This window comes from Nymphaea colorata, chromosome 2, assembly GCF_008831285.2.
Source record: "Nymphaea colorata isolate Beijing-Zhang1983 chromosome 2, ASM883128v2, whole genome shotgun sequence".
NCBI classification, from domain to species: Eukaryota; Viridiplantae; Streptophyta; class Magnoliopsida; order Nymphaeales; family Nymphaeaceae; genus Nymphaea; species Nymphaea colorata.
This window is the reverse complement of record NC_045139.1, coordinates 32,473,745-32,496,699: the sequence shown is the minus strand read 5'-3', so window position 1 is coordinate 32,496,699 and position 22,955 is coordinate 32,473,745. Positions and strand designations below refer to the sequence as shown.

The following is a 22,955-nucleotide window of genomic DNA, read 5'->3' as shown; positions in this document are numbered from 1 at the left end:
ACTGCCCTATATTCTGCCTCTGCACTGGATCTAGAGCAAACATCCTATCTCTTGCTCCTCCATACAACAAGGTTTCCTCCCAAGTAGACACAGTACCCTGTAGTGGATCGTCTGGTATCACCACAACCTGCCCAATCCGCATCAGAATAGCCCTCGATTTCCACAGTCTCTTGTTTCACATACAGGAGTCCCTTACCAGGATTTTTCTTCAGGTAGCATAGCACTCTGTCCACAGCCTTCAGATGTGCATCGGTTGGCGCATGCATGAATTGGCTCAAAACATTCACCGCAAAGGTGATATCAGGTCTCGTGAAGGTAAGATAAATTAGCTTCCCAACCAAACGTTGATATCTTCCCTTGTCTTCTTCACAGAGAGGCTCTCCATCTCTGAGACTCAACTTGTGCCCAGTGTCAAAAGGGGTAGGAGTAGGTCTACATCCCAATTTACCAGTTTCTTCCAGCAGGTCTAATGTATATTTCCTTTGGTTTAGTACAAGACCAGTACTAGACCTAGCAACCTCCATACCAAGAAAATACCTTAGTTTTCCAAGATCTTTGAGGTCGAATTCTGTAGCCAGTAACCCTTTTAGCTTGATAATCTCCTCCTCATCATCTCCAGTAACAATCATGTCATCTACGTAGACGAGCAGGAGAGTAACCTTGCTCTCCTTCTTCTTCACAAACAGAGTGTGATCTCCATTTTCTTGTTTGTATCCATGACGTATCATCACTCTTCTCAGTCGTTCAAACCACGCTCTGGGCGATTGCTTAAGGCCATACAATGCCTGGAGGCATATGCATATATACTTCTTCTTCGAGGTCACCATTGAGGAATGCATTCTTAACATCCAGTTGATACATAAAGGTTTCCAAGTAATCAATTCCATATTTCTGGCTAAACCCCTTGGCCACAAGTCGAGCTTTATATCTTTCAACACTCCCATCTGGTTTGTACTTGATGGTATACACCCATTTGGATCCAACTAGGTGAGCGGCTTCAGGAATCTTCACCACTTCCCATGTCAAGTTTCTTCTTAGGGCATCTATTTCTTCTTTCATTGCATCGGCCCACTTGGAGTCACTTTGAGCTTCAGCGACAGTCCTGGGAATCACAGCCAAAGAAAGAGTAGAAACAAAACACTTGTAATCTTTCCCAAGTCTGGAATAAGAAACAAAATTACCAATGGGGTGTTGAGTACATGACCTGACACCCTTTCTCAGGGCAATGGGAAGATCGTCATTCTTCTTTTCAACCTCATCATGGGTCTCCACGGTCTCCTCGGTAGGACTTGGTTCATCCAGGGAAGGAGTGGCATTGGGATTGGAAGTAGATCTAGCATCACAAGTCATCACCTCTGTCCGAGTACCTCGTCTTCCGAGTACCTCGTCTAGAGTAGAACTGTCCAAACAACTGAGGGCCTTCCTTCTCAATGCTATTGTCACCCCTTTCCTCCTTCTCAGGCACATCAACAGTATTAAGTGATTCTGTTTTCTTGTAGTCCAAAAAATCTATAAACTGAAGTTCCTGTCTCTGAGAATACTCTTCCCTGCCCACAGACTGCTCCCCCTGAAGAGGATTCGCACCAAAGTAAGAGGCATGTTCCAAGAAGGTAACATCCCTCGTAACATAAGCTCGACCAGTAATAGGATCAATACATTTGTATCCTTTTTGCGTAGGGGAGTATCCAACAAAGACACCTTTGATAGACCTAGGATCAAGTTTCTTGACATTTGGACTGTGATCATGGATAAAACATACACAACCAAAAACACGAGGAGGAAGAGGAAATGGTGGACGACTGCCAGGAAGCAACGAGTGGGGAGTCCTACCATTCAAAACACGACTGGGCATGCGGTTAATAAGATAGGCACTAGTAAGAACTGCATCACCCCAATAGTGTTTAGGAAGATTTCTCTGAAACAAAAGAGCCCTGGTGACATTAAGAAGTTGACGATTTTTCCTTTCAGCTACCCCATTTTGAGGGGGGTGTAACTACAGGATGTCTCGTGAACAATCCCCCGTTGTCTAAGAAACTCCTCAACAGGCCGACACATGTACTCACGGGCATTATCGGACCTGAAAGTTTTAACATTCGCACCATACTGGGTATGCACAAGAAGAATAAATGTCTCGATGATTCGAGGAACCTCGCTGCGGTCTTTTAACAAGTATATAAATGTAGCACGAGAGAAATCATCAATGAAAGTGATAAAATACTGGAAACCTTGACGGGTATGAATGCCCGAAGGTCCCCATACATCAGAGTGAATCAGAGAAAAAGCTTCATTAGCACAACTAGAAGAAAGAGGGTACGAAGCCCTCACATGTTTGGCAAACTGACAAACATCACAAGAAATGGAAGACACATCAAAGGAGGAACACAAGTCTGGAAACAAATGTTTCAAAATCCCAAAAGGTAAATGCCCAAAACGTTCATGCCAGTACATAAAAGACTGAAGACAATATTCTCTTCTCTTATCTGTCTTGCGGATCGCTGTCAACAGAGCAGTAGCCACACGTATGGGAAGACGATATAATCCATAGAAGCTAAACCAATCCCAATCCTCTTCCCTGTCACCAAGTCCTCACCAAGTCCTGCAAAACACAACGATCGGCAGAGAATATAAGTTCACAATTCAATTCTTAAGTCTACTGACTGATAAGAGATTTAAAAGAAACTGGGGAACATGTAAAGCGCCCTGCACATGAAATTTGTCCAACAAGGACAGAGTGCCTTCGCCTGCCACACAGGTAGAGGAACCATCTGCAAGAGAAACACGTTCCCTTCCCGAGGACAACTTATACTCATGAAACAATTTTGGATTACCTGTGATGAGTAGCACCACTATCGACAATCCATTCCCCCACAGAAGAGTTACCTTGATTGCCAATAGCTGCAAGAGCATGATTAGCTGTAGTTCCCTCTGAGGTCTCAGTCTTGTTGACATCGAGCCTGCCCAAATAAGCCCTTAGTTCACGAAGCTGGTCAGCAGAAATGGAGACTTTTTCTCCACTAGAGGCTTGCACCTCAGACACGGGCGTTCTCCCAGTCAAAGATCTCCCTCTGTTCCCCTTCTTTTCTGGATGAAGATCCCAGCAATAATCCAGTGAGTGCACCGGCGAAGAGACCTAGATGGGCCGCCAGGACCACGACTCACGAGAGCAGATCTCTCGTTATAGGGCACAAGTTCCCTCTTCCCTTCTTTTGTAACAAGCCTTCGCTGTTCTTCCGCTTCAACACAGGAGTACACATCTTCAATACTGGCTCCTGAATTCAAAATCTGACTTCGAACACCTTCAAACTCATCATTTAAACCTGCTAAAAATAGGAACACCCTGTTTTCCCATTCATGAGCAACATAGAGCGCCTGATCATGGGGACAATGCCAAGGAATATCAGAATGATAGTCAAGCTCTTCCCACTTGGCTTTCAAAGCCCCATAGTACTCTGCAACAGACGAGGTCCTTGGTAAGTACGAATTGCGGTCTTCTTTTGGCCATACATTTGCTCGAGGACCACCCACATGTCTCTAGCAGTCTTCTTCCGAAGGATAAGGGGCTGAATATCGGCGGAAACGGAATTGACAATCCAAGTTTTCACTTGATTATCCTCAAGAAACCAAGTATGCCACACATCACTTGTTCTTGCTGGTTCGGGGTTGCTCCCATCAATATAGGCCATGCGACCACGGCCAGCAATCCCCATGGTCATAGCAGGCGACCACGAGAAATAATTATCCTTGGTGAGGCGAAGAGTGATGACCTGCATGGGAACATTCTCCGTTCTAAAAGCCCCTATTTCAGTGGGATTGGTGTTGACGGTTGACGAGGAAGAGGCTGCCATAATCACAGACCAGTAGGCAGCAAGGGCAGCAAGAAGCAATCACACGATACAACACCAAAAAACGGACAGAGAGCAGGAAACGGAACCAGGCAAAGCGGCGCGGCGCTGGGCGGGAACAGACCAGGCAGTCGGCGCGGCGCTGGGCGGAAACAGACCAGGCAGAGCGGCACGGCGCCGGAAAAGGACACGGCGTTGGGCGGAAAAAGACCGCCGCTGGACAGGTCGTCGTTTGGGCAGGCCGACGCTGGGCGGAAGCGGCTGCGCTAATCAGGGCGTCGCTGGGCCGGTTGTCGCTAGGCGGAGACGGCGGAATCCTGATCGGCGTTGATCAGGGCGGCGCTGGGCGGAGACGGCGGCGGGACGACAGACGACGCTCGGGCACGAGCGTCGGGCACGGGCGAGACGATGAACAGTGCCGGGCGATTCTCCTCTAACACGGGCAAAAGACAACCAGAAACGCCGAAACTTCACGGCTCTGATACCATGTAGAGATACGAACAAGAAGAAGAGGAAGAGAAGCAATGATCACGATGTAACGTGAAAAACCCTCAACACGAGGGAGAAAAAACCACGAATGAGGAGGAGTTGTGCCCACTAGCAGCCAGACTCTCTCTCTCTTAAGATTATTAAGATTATCATTAACACTTAAGGATTAGGGTTACATGACTTAAGTAGAGCCCAAAACGGGCTACAAGGTGGGTCGGGTATGGATCCGGACCCGAAACCCACAATCTATCAACAAAGACAAATGGATACAAACAGGGAAATGGTTTCATTAAGAGAGATGGTGAGTGAAGAAGAGAAAAAGAAGATGAAGGAGAGGTTAGCTGCTGAATTTGATCTTAAAGATTTGGGTAAACTAAGGTACTTTCTGGGGTCAGAGACAGGGCTGACCGGAGCCAAAGGAAATACACTCCGGATCTTCTAAAGGAGACAAGCATACTTATGCAGACCCGATGAGGAAGGAAAAGAGCGGGTATAGGCTGGTTGGTAAGCTCATCTATCTTACTCTTACTCGCCCTGAATGTGTTGAGTCATGCTATTGTCACTGGAAGAGTGTTGGGGTACCTAAAGAATGACCCAGGAAAAGGATTACTCTATACTCAGCAAGACCAACTTAATATTGAAGGATACTCTGACGCAGATTGGGCCGGATGTACTGATACTAGGAGGTCTACCACAGGGTACTGCATCTTTCTGGGAGGTAACCTGGTTGTATGGAGAAGTAAGAGGCAGGAAGTTTGCTCTAGATCCTGAGGAAAGATTCTCCTAACAGATATTGGTATTGAAACAGAAGAGAAGATGAGGATGTACTGCGACAACTGCAATTAATCTTGCGAATAATCCCGTCGTTTTGCATGACAGAACTAAACATGTGGAAATTGATCTCCACTTCCACTTTATACGGGAACGCATAGATTCAAAGGAGATCCACATCTCAATTCGAGAAAAATGTAAGCAAGCTAGGCATGTTTGACTGACATGTATGCCAAGCTTGAGGGGGAGTGTTAACATATCATGTGTAGACATGTATGCCAAGCTTGAGGGGGAGTGTTAACATATCATGTGTAGGGAACCGGGTCTGGATCCAGACCCGGTCCCATGGGCACGGGTACCGAGAGTGGCTCGGTACCCTAGGCGTTTTTCCATCTTATTTAATCCCACTTATAGTGTAATTGTTGATTAAGTGGAATGAGCTTCTCCGTGGTTTTTCACCTCAATCTCTTTCTCTCCATCTTGGTGTGCGTTTCTACACTAACGTTTGTCCGTCCCACTAACGTCCTGACCCATGGAATTTCATCTTATGCCAACAAAATCCCAGAAGGTCACGCATCCCCAAGGTCGCGCAACCATTGTATGCCCAAGACCAAGTCTGCTCCAGCCAGTATGTAAAGTTGGACATGGAAGCTATGGCCATGTATTTCAAGTACTTCCTGGTGGCATTTACCCCTGCATTTGAGGGTACTGCCGTACCACCACAACATTGAAGACCTCTCCACACTGCACCGCAACGCACGCTGGTGTCAAACACTGACCCTTCACCCTTCAATCCTCATCAATTGGGAAACCTCATCCCCTATGAGCGCATGCAGTGAAATCTCTGTTGGTGTCTCCTATGCCAGGCAGGAGGCAGGGCGCAGTCTCCCGGCTGCAACTAGATGTTGTGATCACTTGCTCTTGTTGGTGGTAGTCCTCTAATACATTGAAGCTCAATTCCTTCAGCAGCTCCTCTAAGCGCTTGGGGTTCGACCCTCTGCTGCATCATCTGGTTCCAGATCACGGTGGCCAAGGTGAACAGTTCGCATTTCAGTGAGCTCTCGTCTCCCACCACCACCACATTGAACGTTGGTCCCACCACCACTTTGAACCTTTTGTAAGGCTGTCTTAAATTGTCCACCAGCTACCCTCAACTGGCATTAACTGGGGCACTTCGTCCCCCGCTAAGGGAAATTTCCGATGGCAAGCTGGCTGAAGACTCCCCCAACGTGGAAGAAGGCAGTGGCTTCTTCCACTCGTCTTCTTCACCCACCGATCACCGTGGCCAAGGTGAACAGTTCAAGTGAACACTTGCCTTGGCATGAGCGCACCCGTCTCCCACCACCACATTGAACCCTCTCAAGGATCCTTCAACAGAATTAACTGGGGCACTTCGTCCCCCAAAGTTCCTTTAGGGCAGTGGAAGAAGGCAGTGGCTACAAGTGAGCGGGGCTCTTGCTGCCTTGGTCGGTATCCCACAGCCTTGTTTTCGTGTGTTCTCTTCCACCATTCCTACCATCTCTTCCACCATTCCTACTATCTCACCTGTGTTCTCTTCCACCATTCCTATGGAAGTCTGTGGGGTTTGGCAGCCTACACCTCAATCCTTATTTTCTCTTTAGGCCACCTAGGAATGCTCCCACAAGTGCTTCATCCTCTGACCATGTTACTAAACTCCTCAAAACATTCTGATAGATACCTTATTGTGGACAGTTGGCCATTGAATCGCCAAAGGTCCAAAATAGGATTTCATGGCATCGACCAGCCCATAGCCCATCCCATCTTGGTTTGCCATGCTGCAAAGTGAATGGCGGTGTGGCCCACCCTCTGCTCACCGGTGATTCCATGGCACTCAAACAACTGCTCCGCCTAGAAGTTCCAGCTCAGGGGTGGACCCCCTGAGAATCATGGGAAGTCCATTCTAGGCTGCTTCCAAGGCCCAGTGCCGGTGCCGGTTCCTCTGTTTCCACCGACGAAGGGCGATGTCGTCAGAATCGGGAATCGGGCACATCGCCTGAGGGAGGTGGGGGTCAAGGACGAGGGGACTCACGGTACTAGGCGACCCCAATCCATGACTCACCTGAAGCATATCCTTGATCATCATCGTCACTAAGGCGCCCATGCCGTATCAATAGAAGCATGCTTCAAGAATCTTAACCTCCTTAAGAACCAAGTCAAAAAATAATTCTTGAACTATGATTGCATTGAAGGACTAACCTGTCTCAGATCTTCAATTTGTGCTCCAACTCCACAACACTCTGGATGCATCTGGCCTTTAATTTCTCCAAAAGCACCTACTCCTACCATCAACAACTTGAAACAAAATGAGAACAAAGCAAGCACTAACCTAGAGGAGTAAGAACCTAACTCTAAGCTAGACCTAGTAAATATTTTAGTTTACCTTCTAACAACATACTTAAAACAGAAAACAACCAAAATAAACCTACTCTCTAAACTAAACTAGACTAAGGGTAGATGGCAACTGAGTGTAAACAGACTTAGATGATGAACAAAGAAGCCTAAATGACTTTAACTTAAAGTTGTCTCACACACACATTGGCTGAACTCCAATCATGCTTAAAATCAGAACTCAATTCTGGTAATTTTGAAACTTGATTTGGAAGAAGACGTTGAGATTCTGCTGCAAGCAATCTATTCACATAAACTATGCAATCACCAGGTCAAATCAGATTCCTTGCAAAAAAATTAAACCCAGTTAACTCTGATTTCTTTCAGTTCTCAAAACACTATTACACTAGATATGCCGTTGAAAAGCAGGTTGAAGACACCCAGTTAAGATGGAATAATGGTTCAGGTTAGGCATGTCTTTCTTAAAATAGAGGAGATGATGGAGCATCACACTCAACTTGAGTATATTCAATTAATGTACTAGTAGCTTGGTAATGGAAGGGCCAACATTTTTTCAAGACCAAAGGGGGATTGGGTTAGTTTCTCTTACACCCGAAAGACCAAAAAATATAACAAGAGATGTCAAGCCTTTAGTTTGAAATAGTTCATAAATCATCCATTAACTCATAAGCTTGAGTGCTCGTGTTGTGCAAATAATATGACCATCATTTTTACTCACAGTACCATACAAGCATCAGGATCCATTTCACATCAATGTTGTTGAATCTCTAGAAGGGATCTCCCTCAATTTCAAAAATATGAACATAAAGGAATGGTCTTCAGCATCTTAGGAAATCAAAAAGAGGAGTAGAATTGACACCAAAATCGCACATCTGCAAAAGATTGTCGCATTCAATTTCTGCAAGTTCAGCCATCATGCCTTTCATTTCTTGACAGATACCTTTTGCTTTTTCATTTCTTTTCTTTCTTTTTTTTTTCTTTTTTTTTTCTTTCATTCTATTGCATTTGGTTTGCCTTTTGATTTTATTTTTCAGGCTGACCTTCACCTTTGAGGGAATACCTCACCACCCCAAAGGCTACTACGAAGCTCCACCACTTTGGTGGTTATATGTAGTTTTGTCACGTATCCAACCCGCTTCACCTTGCAGGCTTTCAACGATCCAAAAGTTCATAAGTCGTTATCTTCTCGGCATAGACATAAATCAGCTATATGCCTACCCGGTACTCTTGATTACCGACCTAGAGGAACAACTACACAAGCCCCGAGCCCATCCCTCAACTCTCATTTTGCTACCTGTCAAGATTTTACAAAGCATCACGGCTTCTCTCGTAGAGTATTCTCCTGCTAAATCCTTGCAAATGCTTAATTAGCGGAGTCAATAGCATTTCCTATTCTCGACTTTCTCAGCTTCATAGGATTTTTCCTCATTGTTCATACTCAGGATTTTTCGAGTTTTCCTCTTCCATTGATTGACAACAAAAATTTGAAATTTTCTCCTATTACTCGAGGATGTACTAAAAATAAAATGAAGGCATATCATTGTGTGAAAAAATACTTCTAAAACATTTTTAAGCAAGATAGAAAAGTTCTGTTTTAGAAATGATCTTGACATCAAATGGAATATCTCTTTCGAGGTAGAAACACTTTTCGCTCTAAAGAGAAGGGTGCTTGCAAAACTAGATGGGTTGACTAGGTAAAAAATGAACTACATCAATTCTCTTATGGGCAGTGATGAAAGGTGACAGATAACATGCTAGATCAGATAAGGAGTTTCAGATCCAAACGAACAGCGATTTAAATGCAGATGCCTGAGCCTGAACTAAATTTGATAACCAATCTATCAAATCTGAATATGATCCCAAGTACATTTGATGCTCTAACTAAGGCTTTCCATTGAACAAAAACGTGCTCCCATAAATGATATCTAATTTTGACAAAGAATTCCGTTGGTCAAATATTATGATGTGTGAGAACAAATTAAATACAGTCAACGGTATCAAGCAATGAGAACAGAATCAGATGCCAAACATGCTTTGACAATTACATGTTTGGCTCTTCCGAAAGACCTATTGTGATACCTCGAGAGGCAACCATTGAAATATTGGGAAACGGCTTCCCAAGAGTTGATATGTATTGCTGTCCTCCTAGTAATACAACTGGATGAACCTGCACAAGCCACAAATGTCAAAAGATTAATGTGACACAAAGGAAGCATGACAATGACAATACCATCCAGATAAATAAAATAATACTGAAATTACAAAATCTAAGTAAACCAATCACAAGTAGCAGTCAAAAATATAAAGCACACATACATGGGCATTTTGAGGAGCACAAAATACAAGTGATCAACAAGGAGAAAAAAGAATTAATGGGTAAGCCTAAAATTGAACCGACAGATTCCAACCTACTCTTTGTCCTACTTGATTCAACACCAAAAGAGAGACACAAACTAGGACACACACAAAATACTAAAAGCACCGGTTCGAATGGGTATCATCCTGAAAAAATTAGATATGAGACAGTTTGGCATGTTGAAGGCCGTTCCCAAACATGGATGCAACAAAAGCAACAACCAAACTACCGGTGTTTTAGGGTGGGGAAATATGAGACATGATAATTTAAAAAACAACCAAGGTTTCCCATTGCATGTTCTAGAATGCATTGGCCGTATTGATACAACAGAAGAAAAAGGGGCAAGGTGAGAGACAATAAACACCACAACTAAGAAAGAGGCCAAAACGAGGAGTTCTGCTTTCCTCATTCAACAACGGGACAAAATAAAGAATGAAACGAAAGAGAATTAACTGAACAAAATGCAAAAGTATTAACCAAGAATATTAGCTAAAAGAAGAAGAACATCAGACTGAGATAGCAGGAATAAGAGACGGAGAGAAAGCATGAGAGAGAGAGAGAGAGAGAGAGCGCACCTAGCAGCTGGGGTTTTGCTACTGCAGAAAAGTGCTCTAGGGGAGGAGGGGGAGGAGACATGCTGCTGCACTGTGGTGGAGAGGAGGAGGGGAGCTGCTGCCGCATGGTGAAGAGGAGGATGATCCAGGGAACCATTCACGAAACGTGCGAGCCTAACGGGCAGAAATTTTTGTGAGATGGATTGTTACGGTAAGTGCTTTAATTAAGTAAGATACGCGGTTTTTTTTTGGACGGTGATGAAGTGTTACGGGGAAGGCCTTGTATATGTTTATGGAAACATGGATAAATGTTTTAATTTATTTTCAATTTTATTTAAATGTTGCTTTGGATCTGAACTTTCTCTGAGATGAATTCTTCTTTTGCTTCGTGTGTTTAAGTTTTTGGCTTGTAATTGCTTTAGTTGCCATTAGCACATTCAATTTAGATTTGATCCAAATTATGAAGGAAACTCTGGAACCATTGAGAATCCGGTTCGTTTTAGACAGAACTGGATGTGGGTCATGTGTTCATTGGATTTTCAGTTTGAGAGCTGATCTGACCATTCAAAAATTAGATTATATTGGGAAATCAGTAATCGGTCCAAATACAAGTTGCTTTTCCAGATCTGAAGAAGAAGCTAAGAATCGCTTTGGGTCAAAACAAAGATCTTCCTTTGACCTAGATCCATTTTGGTTGGCATTAATTTGGATCCATAACCTAACCCGAGTCTCTATCTTAGATCCAATAAAGTGTTTTGGATCAGATTGTGGTCTATATCCAGACATTCAAACACATACCCTCTTCCATCTAAACTGGATTTGTAGTTCTCGATCCAATCAAGTGTATCTTTCTAGATCCAAATAAAGAACCATGGGTCAAAAGTGAGTCGGAATCTGATTTTCTCGCGACTCGGGTCCATTTGGTTTAAGATTGAACTTGGATTTGAATATGGGTTTTGGATTAGACCTTGAACTGAATTGATCCAATAAAGTAAAATGGATCGTGTTTGGGTCATCTAGGGCCCGAAAGTAACTTTAATTGGAGCTTACTGCAATAATCTCGCCTTTTCCAAATGAAATTTTAGTTAGGGAAACGTGTATAAAACATCAAACCATTGACTATATATTATGATTCTTATATTACTATTGCTGTTGCTACTGTTAATTTTTTATTATTTTCAATACCATCATCATTTAGGGGAAACCTTAACTCCAATATAAGCACGAAAATTGGTGCCGAAATCTGAAAATGAACCTTCACTAACACTTGGATCTTGAATACTCTTTTCTTAAACGGCTAAATTTCTTCACTTGCTCATCAACAGATCATGCTAAACTCCTTCAAGAGAAAGCTGATTCTGACATCCCTTAAAAAGTAAAATTGATTTGATTGACATCAATGCTTTTAAGCATTGGCATTGGCTCGGATCTACATCCAATCCTTGTTACTGCTTGATTGGTTTATTGTTGATAATTTTAAAATGGATCGATTCTAGTTTTGACCCTAATTCTTTAGGTTAGACCCTAATTCTTTAGGTTAGAGAATTTTATCACGATTTGCTTGTTCATAAATTTTCATTTACCTTAGTTTTCCTTTATCAAGGGCTATCTTAGTTTCTACAGATTTTTCTTCTGTAGGTTTTCTTTTACTAAGTATTTTTTACTTGGTATTTTTTTTTAGATGGACTAAAATCTATCTTAATCTTATCAAATTTTTTTAATCTTTCCTAAGTGATCAGATAGGATTAATTTGTAATCCCGCATGATTTGTTATCTATTCTAATAATGTGTGTGTGTGTGTGTGTATATATATATAATCACTATATATGTGTGCAAGAAATTTCCTAGGTCAATATATATACATGTAGATATATACTTGATCAATAATATATGTGTATGTATATTATATATATATATATATATATTCATATATAATATGTATACATAATATATATAATATCTACACTATTATATATATATATATATATATATAGAGAGAGAGAGAGAGAGAGAGAGAAAGAGAATATGAGGGGTGATATGTCATTTTTACATATACCATTTACGAGATACAGTGAGTTATTTCTCAGGTATAATATGGCAAAATTATATTTCTCAAGAAAATCTAAGGATTTTTTTTAAATAAAAAAACTTAAAAATCCTAAAAAATAGGTAAAAATAAAATAAATAAAAAATAATAATAAGACACTGGAAAATGATTAAATAAAATCATACACATGATAGGATGTGAGTGAAAAATAGTACATTGAAAGTAAATAATAGCCATATGTGGGATTTACAAAATAATAAATCTTGTTGGTCCCCATTTTAAGCCCAATCTACTCATTCTCATGATAAGAAGGCTGAGTTAATGAGTTAATGCCATGGGTTAGGGTTGCGTATGAGAATATTACCTTCAATATTTATTATCATTGTATGGTACTGTGAGTAAAAATGATGGTCATATTATTTGCACAACACGAGCACTCAAGCTTATGAGTTAATGGATGATTTATGAACTATTTCAAACTAAAGGCTTGACATCTCTTGTTATATTTTTTGGTCTTTCGGGTGTAAGAGAAACTAACCCAATCCCCCTTTGGTCTTGAAAAAATGTTGGCCCTTTCATTACCAAGCTACTAGTACATTAATTGAATATACTCAAGTTGAGTGTGATGCTCCATCATCTCCTCTATTTTAAGAAAGACATGCCTAACCTGAACCATTATTCCATCTTAACTGGGTGTCTTCAACCTGTAGTGTAATAGTGTTTTGAGAACTGAAAGAAATCATAGTTAACTGGGTTTACTTTTTTTTGCAAGGAATCTGATTTGACCTGGTGATTGCATAGTTTATGTGAATAGATTGCTTGCAGCAGAATTTCAACGTTTTCTTCCAAATCAAGTTTCAAAATTACCATAATTGAGTTCTGATTTTAAGCATGATTGGAGTTCAGCTAATGTGTGTGTGGGACAACTTTAAGTTAAAGTCATTTAGGCTTCTTTGTTCATCATCTAAGTCTGTTTACACTCAGTTGCCATCTACCCTTAGTCTAGTTTGGTTTAGAGAGTAGGTTTATTTTGGTTGTTTTCTGTTTTAAGTATGTTGTTAGAAGGTAAACTAAAATATTTACTAGGTCTAGCTTAGAGTTAGGTTCTTACTCCTCTAGGTTAGTGCTTGCTTTGTTCTCATTTTGTTTCAAGTTGTTGATGGTAGGAGTAGGTGCTTTTGGAGAAATTAAAGGCCAGATGCATCCAGAGTGTTGTGGAGTTGGAGCACAAATTGAAGATCTATCTCTGAGACAGGCTAGTCCTTCAATGCAATCATAGTTCAAGAATTATTTTTTGTGATTACGTTAGAATCATCCAGAGTGTTTAATGTTATGGTAGATAAGATGGAAGTTCTACATGTGCACTACTTTTTATGAAATGTACAAAATATTTGAGAACGAGTAAGGCTGATTTTGTTGTTTAAATGTGGGAATTGCTGGCTCACATGCATGTTGCTGGACCCATACATTCGGACTTATCATCTTGATGCAAATCTCACCCGGAGAGTGGCCTTTCTACAATCACAGAACTAGATTGTAAATGTATAAGAGGTAAGTCACTATGCATCAGAAAAAGTTTCATTGACAAAAACTTTTCATGGAAAAGATGCAACATGGATGTGGAAACTGTGAGTTTATTACAGACCATCTGACATGTGGTGAGACTCGTGAGATTTATAGTGAGTTCAGTGAAGTTCCCGGTGAAGTTCCCAGGCTCGGTTGGAGCAAGCGACACCCATCCAAAAACCTTGGTTGGTTCTGAAACGATCCACGTAGACTCATGTAGGCAAAATGGTTGGAGCCAGAGGATAGAAAGAGGACTAGGAATTGGTACGTTCCAATTGAGTCAAAGTGGATGTGGGTATCTTGATCGATCGCATATTCGCATGGCTTTGGTCCAATCAATGGTTGGGTCCACTGTCTCTTCTCTTTCCGCAGGTACGACCGGTTGATGACCCAGCATATCCTTCAAGGGTTTGTAAGAGTCGTTATCTTTTATTCTTTTATTATTAGTATTTTTTTCTGTTTACATTTTGAGTGTCTTCTGATGATATCAAAGTTTAAAGCACAACTCATGTTCTTGTGGATGTTCAGTGGTTTTGAAATACCAATTCTGTACTTACCTCCATTGGATGGGAGTTTGATCGCTTTGTCTAATTCAAGTTTTTATTAGAGTTGGCAACAAAGTTGTAGCATCCAAGTTGATTTGCATGAAACTAATGCAGGCTGCAAAAGGTGTCTTTCAGCCAGGCAATGACTGGGATTTGAGTTTGTTCGTTTTTGTTGGGGCATTTGGTTTGAGATTTTTTATTTATGTGTTTGATTTTGGGATTTGGGCGTTGATTGGGAGAGGTCACTTGCGTTTTTTTTCCAATCTGAACAGCTAATTTGGTCATGTGTTTGATTTTGGCATTTGGGTGTTTTGATATTACATTTGTTTGTTAATTGGCTTTCCCCTTACCTACATCAATCCACACCCCCACCTCTCCCTCTCAATTTTAGCTGCAGGTGCTCACCATGTCTCCCTCTCCTTACAGCATGTATTTTGGAATAATAAGGAAATTTTTTAGGGGTGAAGATATTTTGAGCAATCTTGCAACTCGTGCTTGGTGGTCACTTTTATTTTTGTGGTCTATTCTTTAGCATTCTTTCCAAACTTGCAGTTACTCTCTTGAAGTATGTGTTACTTTCCTTGCTGTTTTTTTTTTTTGTCAAATGATTTTGCAAATTTCCTGATTAGGCCGACTACTCCTAAGCTTACTTTTGGGAAAAAGAAACTTTTCGTAACCTTATTCAACCCCATATGTACCAACAGCCTCTCGGTTTTTCCTTTTTTGTAAAGGACCTTATAGGGGGAGGAGAGTGTGATGGAGCCTACTCTTTTACATCCCACCAAAACCCATTGCATGCGTCACTCCTGGGAAATGAGAGACTCCATTGTATAATTTGATGTCATTTTCCAAGTTTTTAGCCCCAATATTTGTTCAAAAGGATTTTCATGCACAATGGTATACCTTTCTGTTATCATTAGTATTCTTTTTAAGGAGAGTTTTATCTGTAGTATTTCAAAATTTTTGTTGTCAATGGGAAGTAAAACTGGAAAGATCCTCGGAGTGTGGAAGAATCCGATGAGTGGAAGAATCCATTGAGAGACGAGACGGGAGCGCACTGAAATGCAAAGGCAGGTGTTCACTTGAACTGTTCACCTTGGCCACGGTGATCGGTGGGTGAAGAAGACGAGCGGAAGAAGCCACTGCCTTCTTCCACTGCCCTAAAGGAACGTTGGGGGAGTCTTCAGCCAGCTTGCCATCGGAAATTTCCCTCTACGATTCAGTGGGAAGTGCCCCAGTTAATGTTGAAGGATCCTTGAGAGGGGCCAGAGTCAGCTGGTGGACCATTTAAGACAGCTAAGGCCTTGGGTTGCACAATCGAGTTCAATGTGGTGGTGGGACCAACGTTCAAGGGAGCGCACTGAAATGCAAGGCAAGTGTTCACTTGAACTGTTCACGTTGGCCACGGGTGGGTGAAGAAGACGAGCAGAAGAAGCCACTGCCCTAAAGGAACGTTGGGGGAGTCTTCAGCCAGCTTGCCATCAGAAATTTCCCTCTACGGTCTAGTGGGGGACAAAGTGCCCCAGTTAATGCCAGTTGAAGGATCCTTGAGAGGGCCTGGTGGACAATTTAAGACAGCTAAGGCCTTGGGTTGCACAATAGAGCAGCAGCCAAGGTTCAATGTCGTGGTGGGACCAACGTTCAATGTGGTGGTGGGAGACGGGAGCACACTGAAATGCGAAGGCAGGTGTTCACTTGAACTGTTCACCTTGGCCACGGTGATCTGGAACCAGATGAAAGCAGAGGGTCGAACCCCAAGCGCTTAGAGGAGCTTTGGAACCAGATGATGCAGCAGAGGGTCGAACCCCAAGCGCTTAGAGGAGCTGCTGAAGGAATTGAGCAATGTATGAGCAATGTATTTGAATCGCCAAGAGGACTACCACCAGCAAGAGCAAGTGATCACAACATCTAGTTGCAGCCAGGGGCAAGGGCCGGGAGACTGCGCCCTGCCTGGCATAGGAGACACCACCACAGATTTCACTGCATGCGCTCATAGGGGATGAGGTTCCCCAATTGATGAGGATTGAAGGGTGACGGAAGGGTCAGTGTTTTGATCGACACCGGATCAAGGCAAAACTTCATTTACGAAAAATCTGCATGTGTGTTGCAGTGCAGTGTGGAGACGTCTTCAATGTGGTGGTAGGGGACGGCATACCCTCAAATGCAGGGGTAAATGCCACCAGGAAGTACTTGAAATACAGGGCCATAGCTTCCATGTCCAACTTTACACACTCATGGCTGAATTGGTCTTGGGCATACAATGGTTGCACGACCTTAGGGAAGTAGTCTGGGATTTTGTTGGCATGACGATGAAATTCTATGGGCCAGGGGATGAGAAATTAATACTAGGGGCAGTTCCCAGGAAGTTTTGCGAAGAAAAGTCTGCCATGCATCTCCTCAAAGGACCAGCTGCTACCTTCTGTCCAAACAAGAGAGTAGTGAATCCCGAGTGCAGGGGACAAACGTTAGAATCTCTGCCCTCGATGATCTTCTACAAGAGTTTCAGCAGGTTTTCTTGTCGCCCACTAGATTGCCCCCTTGGCAACAACACGATCGCTGCATAGAACTGCAACAGGGAAAAGGGCTTACCGCTATAGTCGATCATAGAAGGAAGCAATGGAACAGCTCTGTCAGGGGTGATTCAGCCAAGCAAGAGCCCTTTTTGTGTCGCCAGCCCTATTGGTCAAGAAGAGGGATGGTAGCTCGTGGTTTTGCATGACTACATCACTGTTAAGGACAGGTACCCCATTCCTATGGTGGAGGAGCTGCAGGGAGCACTCCTCTTCTCTAAATTAGATTTGCGCTTCGGGTACCATCAAATAAGGGTAGCGATAGAGGACATTCCCAAGACTGCTTTCCATACTCACGACGGGCACTATGAATTCACAGTCATGCCCTTTGGTTTAACAAATGCACCCTTGACTTTTCAGTCGCTAATGAATGACATGTTACGATCCTACTTGCGATGCTTTGTTTTGGTGTTTTTCGACGATATTATCTTCTACAGCAAGGACATTGCAGACCATTTACAGCGCTGCAGACCATTTACAGCACCTGCGAGTTGTCCTTAACATTCTACAACAAAATCATCTCCATGCGAAGATCTCATACCTGGGCCACGTGATCAGCAAGGGCAAGGTTAGCATGGAAGAAGAAAAGGTCTGCCGTCAAAGAATGGGGAACACCCTACTCAGTGAGGGAACTGCACGCCTTCTTGGGACTCACAGGTTATTTCCCTAAGTTTGTCCATGGCTACGGCACACAAGCTGCACAAGGGGAAGTTCGTGTGGACTGAGAAGGCAAACCAAGCCTTCCAAAGGTTGAAGCAGGCTGTCACCACTGCGCTTGTCTTACAATTACCCAATTTCTAACAACCCTTCACGGTGGAGTCAGATGCATCAGACCTAGGTGTGGGTGCTGTCCCGAGCCAAAACAACCACCCCATAGCCTATTTCATTAAGGCCATGGGCATCACCTTCAACAGCAGGTCACCATATGCAAGGGAATTGATTGCCATCGTCTTCGCAGTCCTCAAGTGGAAACATTACCTCCTAGGACAGCGATTTGTGGTGCTAACAGATCATCAAAGTCTTAGTATAGTCTCAAATACTGCATGCAACAGCCACACCGGCACTGCAGAAATGGTTTCTCAAGTTAATAGGCTTCGATTTTAAGGTACACTTCCGTAAGGGACAAGGAAAACGTGCAGCTGACAGCGTCTCAGATTAATACAACACCGATGCCCAGCCTGCGAACCTTGTCTCAAGTACATACTCAGTTGTGGGATCAGATCCTACGAGAGCAGCAGGCAGCTGCCTCAGTTCAGGAACTTAAGGAGCAGTTAACACTTAACCCTCTTAAGACATAAGGATACGCATGGAAGGAACCTTATTTGTATCACATAGGGTGCATTTATATACCACTAGAAACCTCTCTGCCCCAACGGCTCTTGGAGCACTACCACAATGATAAAATTGCTGGGCACGAAGGAGTGGAAGCTACCTATAGAAGGATGCGCCAAACCTTCTACTAGCCAGGGATGAAGCGATATGTCAGAGAATTTTTGAGAACCTGTAACGTTTGCCAAAGGAACAAGTACGAAATGATGAAGCCAGTGGGATTGCTACAGCCTCTCGCAACACCCGAGCTCATATGGGATGGTATCTTCATGGATTTCGTAGAAGGCTTACCCCTGGTTGTGGTAGACTGCTTCTCAAAATACACCCATTTTGTGGGCTTGTCTCATCCTTATACCGCCAAGACTGTGGCCTTTGCCTTTCACGAAAATGTGGGGAAATTTCATGAAATGCCACGAACAATAACCAACGACAAGGACCCTGTCTTCCTCAGCAACTTTTGGAAAGAATATTTTTGCATGCAGGGCACAACACTGCAGCCTATCACCCACAAGACGGATGGACAAACAGAGGTGGTAAACCGTTGTCTTGAAGCTTATGATGTTTTGGAGGGCAGCGACCCCGACTATGGGTAGATCATTTAGCCTGGGCAGAATTTTCTTATAATACCGGCTGGCGTTCCTCTACAAAAACCACCCCATTTGAAGCTGTCTATGGCAAGCCCCCTCCAGACGCTATCAACCAGGAACGGCCAAGGAACAAGAAGTTGACACTCGCCTAAGGTGTCGAGATGCAGTCCTTAAGGACTTGAAGGAGCACCTAGCAGCAGCTCGCAACCGAATGGTACTCCAATACAACCGAAGACATCGTGAGCAGCACTTTGAGGTAGGGAATTGGGTATACTTGCGCCGACCTACACACGATGCAGGGTTTCGCCTACCCAAGGGATACAATAAATTGGCTCTTCGTTACATTGGCTTCTATAAGATCATTAGGAAAATTTGGAACTCTAGCCTATGAACTGCAGCTCTCCCTGAAGGAAGTAACATCCATCCTATCTTCCACGTCTCAAAGTAACATCCATCCTGTCTTCCACGTTTCAAAACTGAAGGTTTGCTCCCACCCACCCTGAAGGTTTGCTCCCACCCACCCAACCAAGATGTAGTAACCTCTCCTTCCATTGAGGAGGACCAGACCACTGCTCAGCCCTTCAGACGTCTGGGCGTCCGCAATAAAGGCAACAATGGCTCCTACACCACAGAATGGCTAATAGAATGGACTCATTGTGAGGATATACCAGCAACCTGGGAACTTGCAGAGGAGATTCTCATGCGTTTCCCGGGTTTCACACCTTGAGGATAAGGTGTTTCCGTAGGGGGGAATATTGTTAGGCGCTGAACTAACACTGTCTTATGTGTGTGTGTTAGACAAACTAGAGCGCAAGGGTCGATAGCTGTTGAGAGCTATCAGTGTCGGATTTCATAGGCATGCAGATGCATTTTGATCAAAATGAGGGGAGCAACTTTTAAACTATTAAAAGGTAAGGCTGCATCCCTAATGTTGCTGGTGGCGTCTGGAACCAGCTGACACAGTAGAGGGTCGACGATGGCAAGGTTGTGTCAACCCCATGCGCTTAGAGGAGCTGCAGAAGGAATTCAGCAATGTATTTAAAGCGCCAAGAGGACTACCACCAGCAAGAGCTAGTGATCACAACATCGAGTTACAGCCAGGGGCCAGGGCCGTGAGACTGCGCCCTGCAGGTACAACGTACAACCTCTATCAAAAGGAGAACTTGCTTAATAGGAAGGTGGTCCAAAACTTTGCATCTCGTAAGAAGAAAAAAGATGGCAGCAGTTGATAGCTAGACATAATTCATGTGTCTCTATGATGCAGTTCTGCAGTATTTAAGATATTAACAAGTTTATCATGCCCTTTTACGGTAGCAATTTTTAAAACAGCATGGTGGTCCAGACGTCAACTAAAATACCTAGAGATATGGATTGTTTTTAGTTGAGGACATATGTATTGGTCATATTATTTGAATGTCGGATGCCCTTTGATTTATTGGTTATATTTTGGCCATATTTAAGTATATTTTTCACATTTGTAGTTAAACGGGGGCCTCGTCTTTCCTTTTAAATGCAGACGATGGGGGCTCCACCTTGCTTGAAGGTTAATAGGAGTGGGCAGCAGCTGTTGGAGTAATCAGACGAAGTCCTCACCCCACCTGCCTACGTATGACCATCAAGGTATGCAGGGGCCTCTGGAACCTTTGGTACAACCGTCACTTGAAATTGGAGAACCAACATTGCTCACCCAACAATTGGTGCAATAGTCACTGCTTTGTGTAGTTTTTTTGCAGAACAAGGGGACGGAGGGCAGCTTCAGCAGAGAAACTCTTGTTCTTTATTATAAATTTCAGGGTTCAGGAGTTCTCCTTTTAACTACTGATGAGCTGCAACAGTAGTAAGGGATGGCATTGAAGATCATCCATGGCAGTCATTCACTACCTAAGCAACCATGGTAACAAGGTTCCTCTACTTCCCATCCAAGGATTTCTGTTCATGTGAAGGCATAGATGAGTTACCAGTTGTTAATGTTTCTTTTGTTAAAGTGGAGAACTGGACTAAGGTTTCTCAGAAATGCCTTTTGCATGGACATAACGTTCTTGGGAGTTAACGAGTGTCCTTAAACTTGTTGAAGATTGGGGGGCGGCAAGAACTAAGAGGGATACAACACTTGCCCAGGTCGTCCTCATGTCATCTAGCCTCAAGGTTGCTTTCAGCGTTGGATGCCAAAGCTAGAAAGGCAGTTTTGGGGCATTTATTGGAGGAGATCAGTTCCTGGATGGGAGTTGAATCTAAGGAACATACTTGAATTCCTGCCATCAGTATCACATAAAACTATTACCCACTTCATGGCACTCATTTCTATAAAGTTCATATCGGGTGTGGGAGCATCAGCTCGGTGCATGGAAGCTACTGTGGAACAGACGTTACTGGCATATGGCCATCCAAGGGGTAGTGTCTTTGCTTTCACTAGGGAAAAGGGCTTTGTGCAGTTCACTATTATAAAGGCAGCCTCCCAAATACAACCATACCAATAATTCAAGGGTGCTCTTGAGATGGGATTGTTGGAGCTTTGCTAGAAATCTAGATAGCGCACAAACGAAAATGCAGAAATCCGAAAGAAACTTTCATGATTCATGTGTTTCATAAAGGGCGGAAGAAGAACCTATAGAGGCGACCGCCGACTGAATGTCAGTGGCTGTGGGAAGAACGGCTACAGTCTCCGTAGAGTCGTTTCCCAGCGGCATTGGCGGCGGCGGTGGCGGCGGCGGCAATGAGTTTCTCTCCTCAACCATAGCAGCCCAGTGATGGGGATAGGCAATTCACGTATGGCTAAGGGGACCGATTACCCAGACGGTAAAAAACTTGATGTGTCTCACACCATCACAAGACACGAGTATTTATACTTAAGGGTCCAAAACGGATATGGACCCGTATCGATGCAGGACTATCTAGATGGGGAAATCCCAACAATCTCCCACTAGTCCAAGTCGATATCAAGGGTAAACAAAATGAATGGATTAGCCTTAAAATCCATTCCAAAGTCTCACTTTGTTGCCTTACAGAACTTCTCAACAAACAAATGAGAATACAAAATAAATAGACAACAAATTTAATGAGAATCAACAAACTGTATGTGATCACATTCATAAATGTTTGTATAATAGTGTGTTTACATTGAACTACACAAACCCATCCTCTTAACATGTTCAAAGAACATACCAGATGCTAGCGCTTTAGTAAGAAGATCTGCAACCATATTTGTAGTCCCAATGTGTTGAATACACACTAGTTGATTCTCTGTCCTTTCCTTAACAACAAAATACTTAAGTTTCATATGCTTACAAGAAGTAGTACTTTTGTTGTTGTTGGAAAAGGACACTGCAGCTTCATTATCACAGTGAACCTTAAATGGTCTATCAATAGATTCCACTATCTTGAGCTGTGAAATGAAGTTCTTTATCCAAATTGCCTGTGATGTAGTCTCATATAATGCAATGAATTCTGCTTCCATGGTGTGAGCAGCAGTCATAGTCTGCTTTTTGCTCCCCCATGAGATGACACCTCCTGATAGAAGGAAAACAAAACCAGTAGTAGACTTTCTACTATCGGTACATCCTCCAAGATCGGCATCAGAATAGCCAATCACTTTTAAATGGTCCACCTTGCGATATGTCAACATGTAATCTTTTGTCCCTTGCAAGTACCGCATGACTCTCTTTACGGCCTTCCAATGTGTCATGCCTGGATTAGATTGAAATCTACCAAGCATGCCAATAGCAAAGGAAATGTCAGGCCTAGTACAAATCTGCGCATACTGCAAGCTGCCAACCGCAGATGCATATGGAATGTTGATCATTTGTGCCTTTTCAAATTCATCCTTTGGACAATCATTTAGGCTCAATTTATCCCCTTTAACTATGGGTGCCGAAATAGGAGAACAATTCTCCATCCCATATCTCTTAAGAACTTTATTGATATATGCTGAT

The 22,955-nt window shown here is 43.0% G+C and overlaps 1 protein-coding gene across 8 annotated transcripts in view; it reads right to left on the bottom strand.

Annotated features, from left to right (window-relative positions):
- LOC126409786 (uncharacterized) overlaps positions 1–10,555 on the bottom strand; it is a 69,913-nt gene extending 59,358 nt beyond the window's left edge. For 4 of the 8 annotated variants that reach the window (XM_050076124.1, XM_050076126.1, XM_050076123.1 and 1 more), the window contains exons 1-2: positions 10,404–10,555; positions 9,552–9,639 (exon numbers count right to left, since the gene is read on the bottom strand). In XM_050076124.1, coding sequence (XP_049932081.1) covers positions 9,552–9,639; positions 10,404–10,539 — 224 coding nt within the window. In that variant the 5' untranslated portion in view covers positions 10,540–10,555. Of the gene's footprint in view, positions 1–7,319; positions 7,403–9,551; positions 9,640–10,403 lie in introns of all 8 variants that reach the window. The other 4 variants (XR_007572511.1, XR_007572512.1, XM_050076125.1 and 1 more) reach the window with 2 other exon arrangements.
- Positions 10,556–22,955: the final 12,400 nt, after the last annotated feature.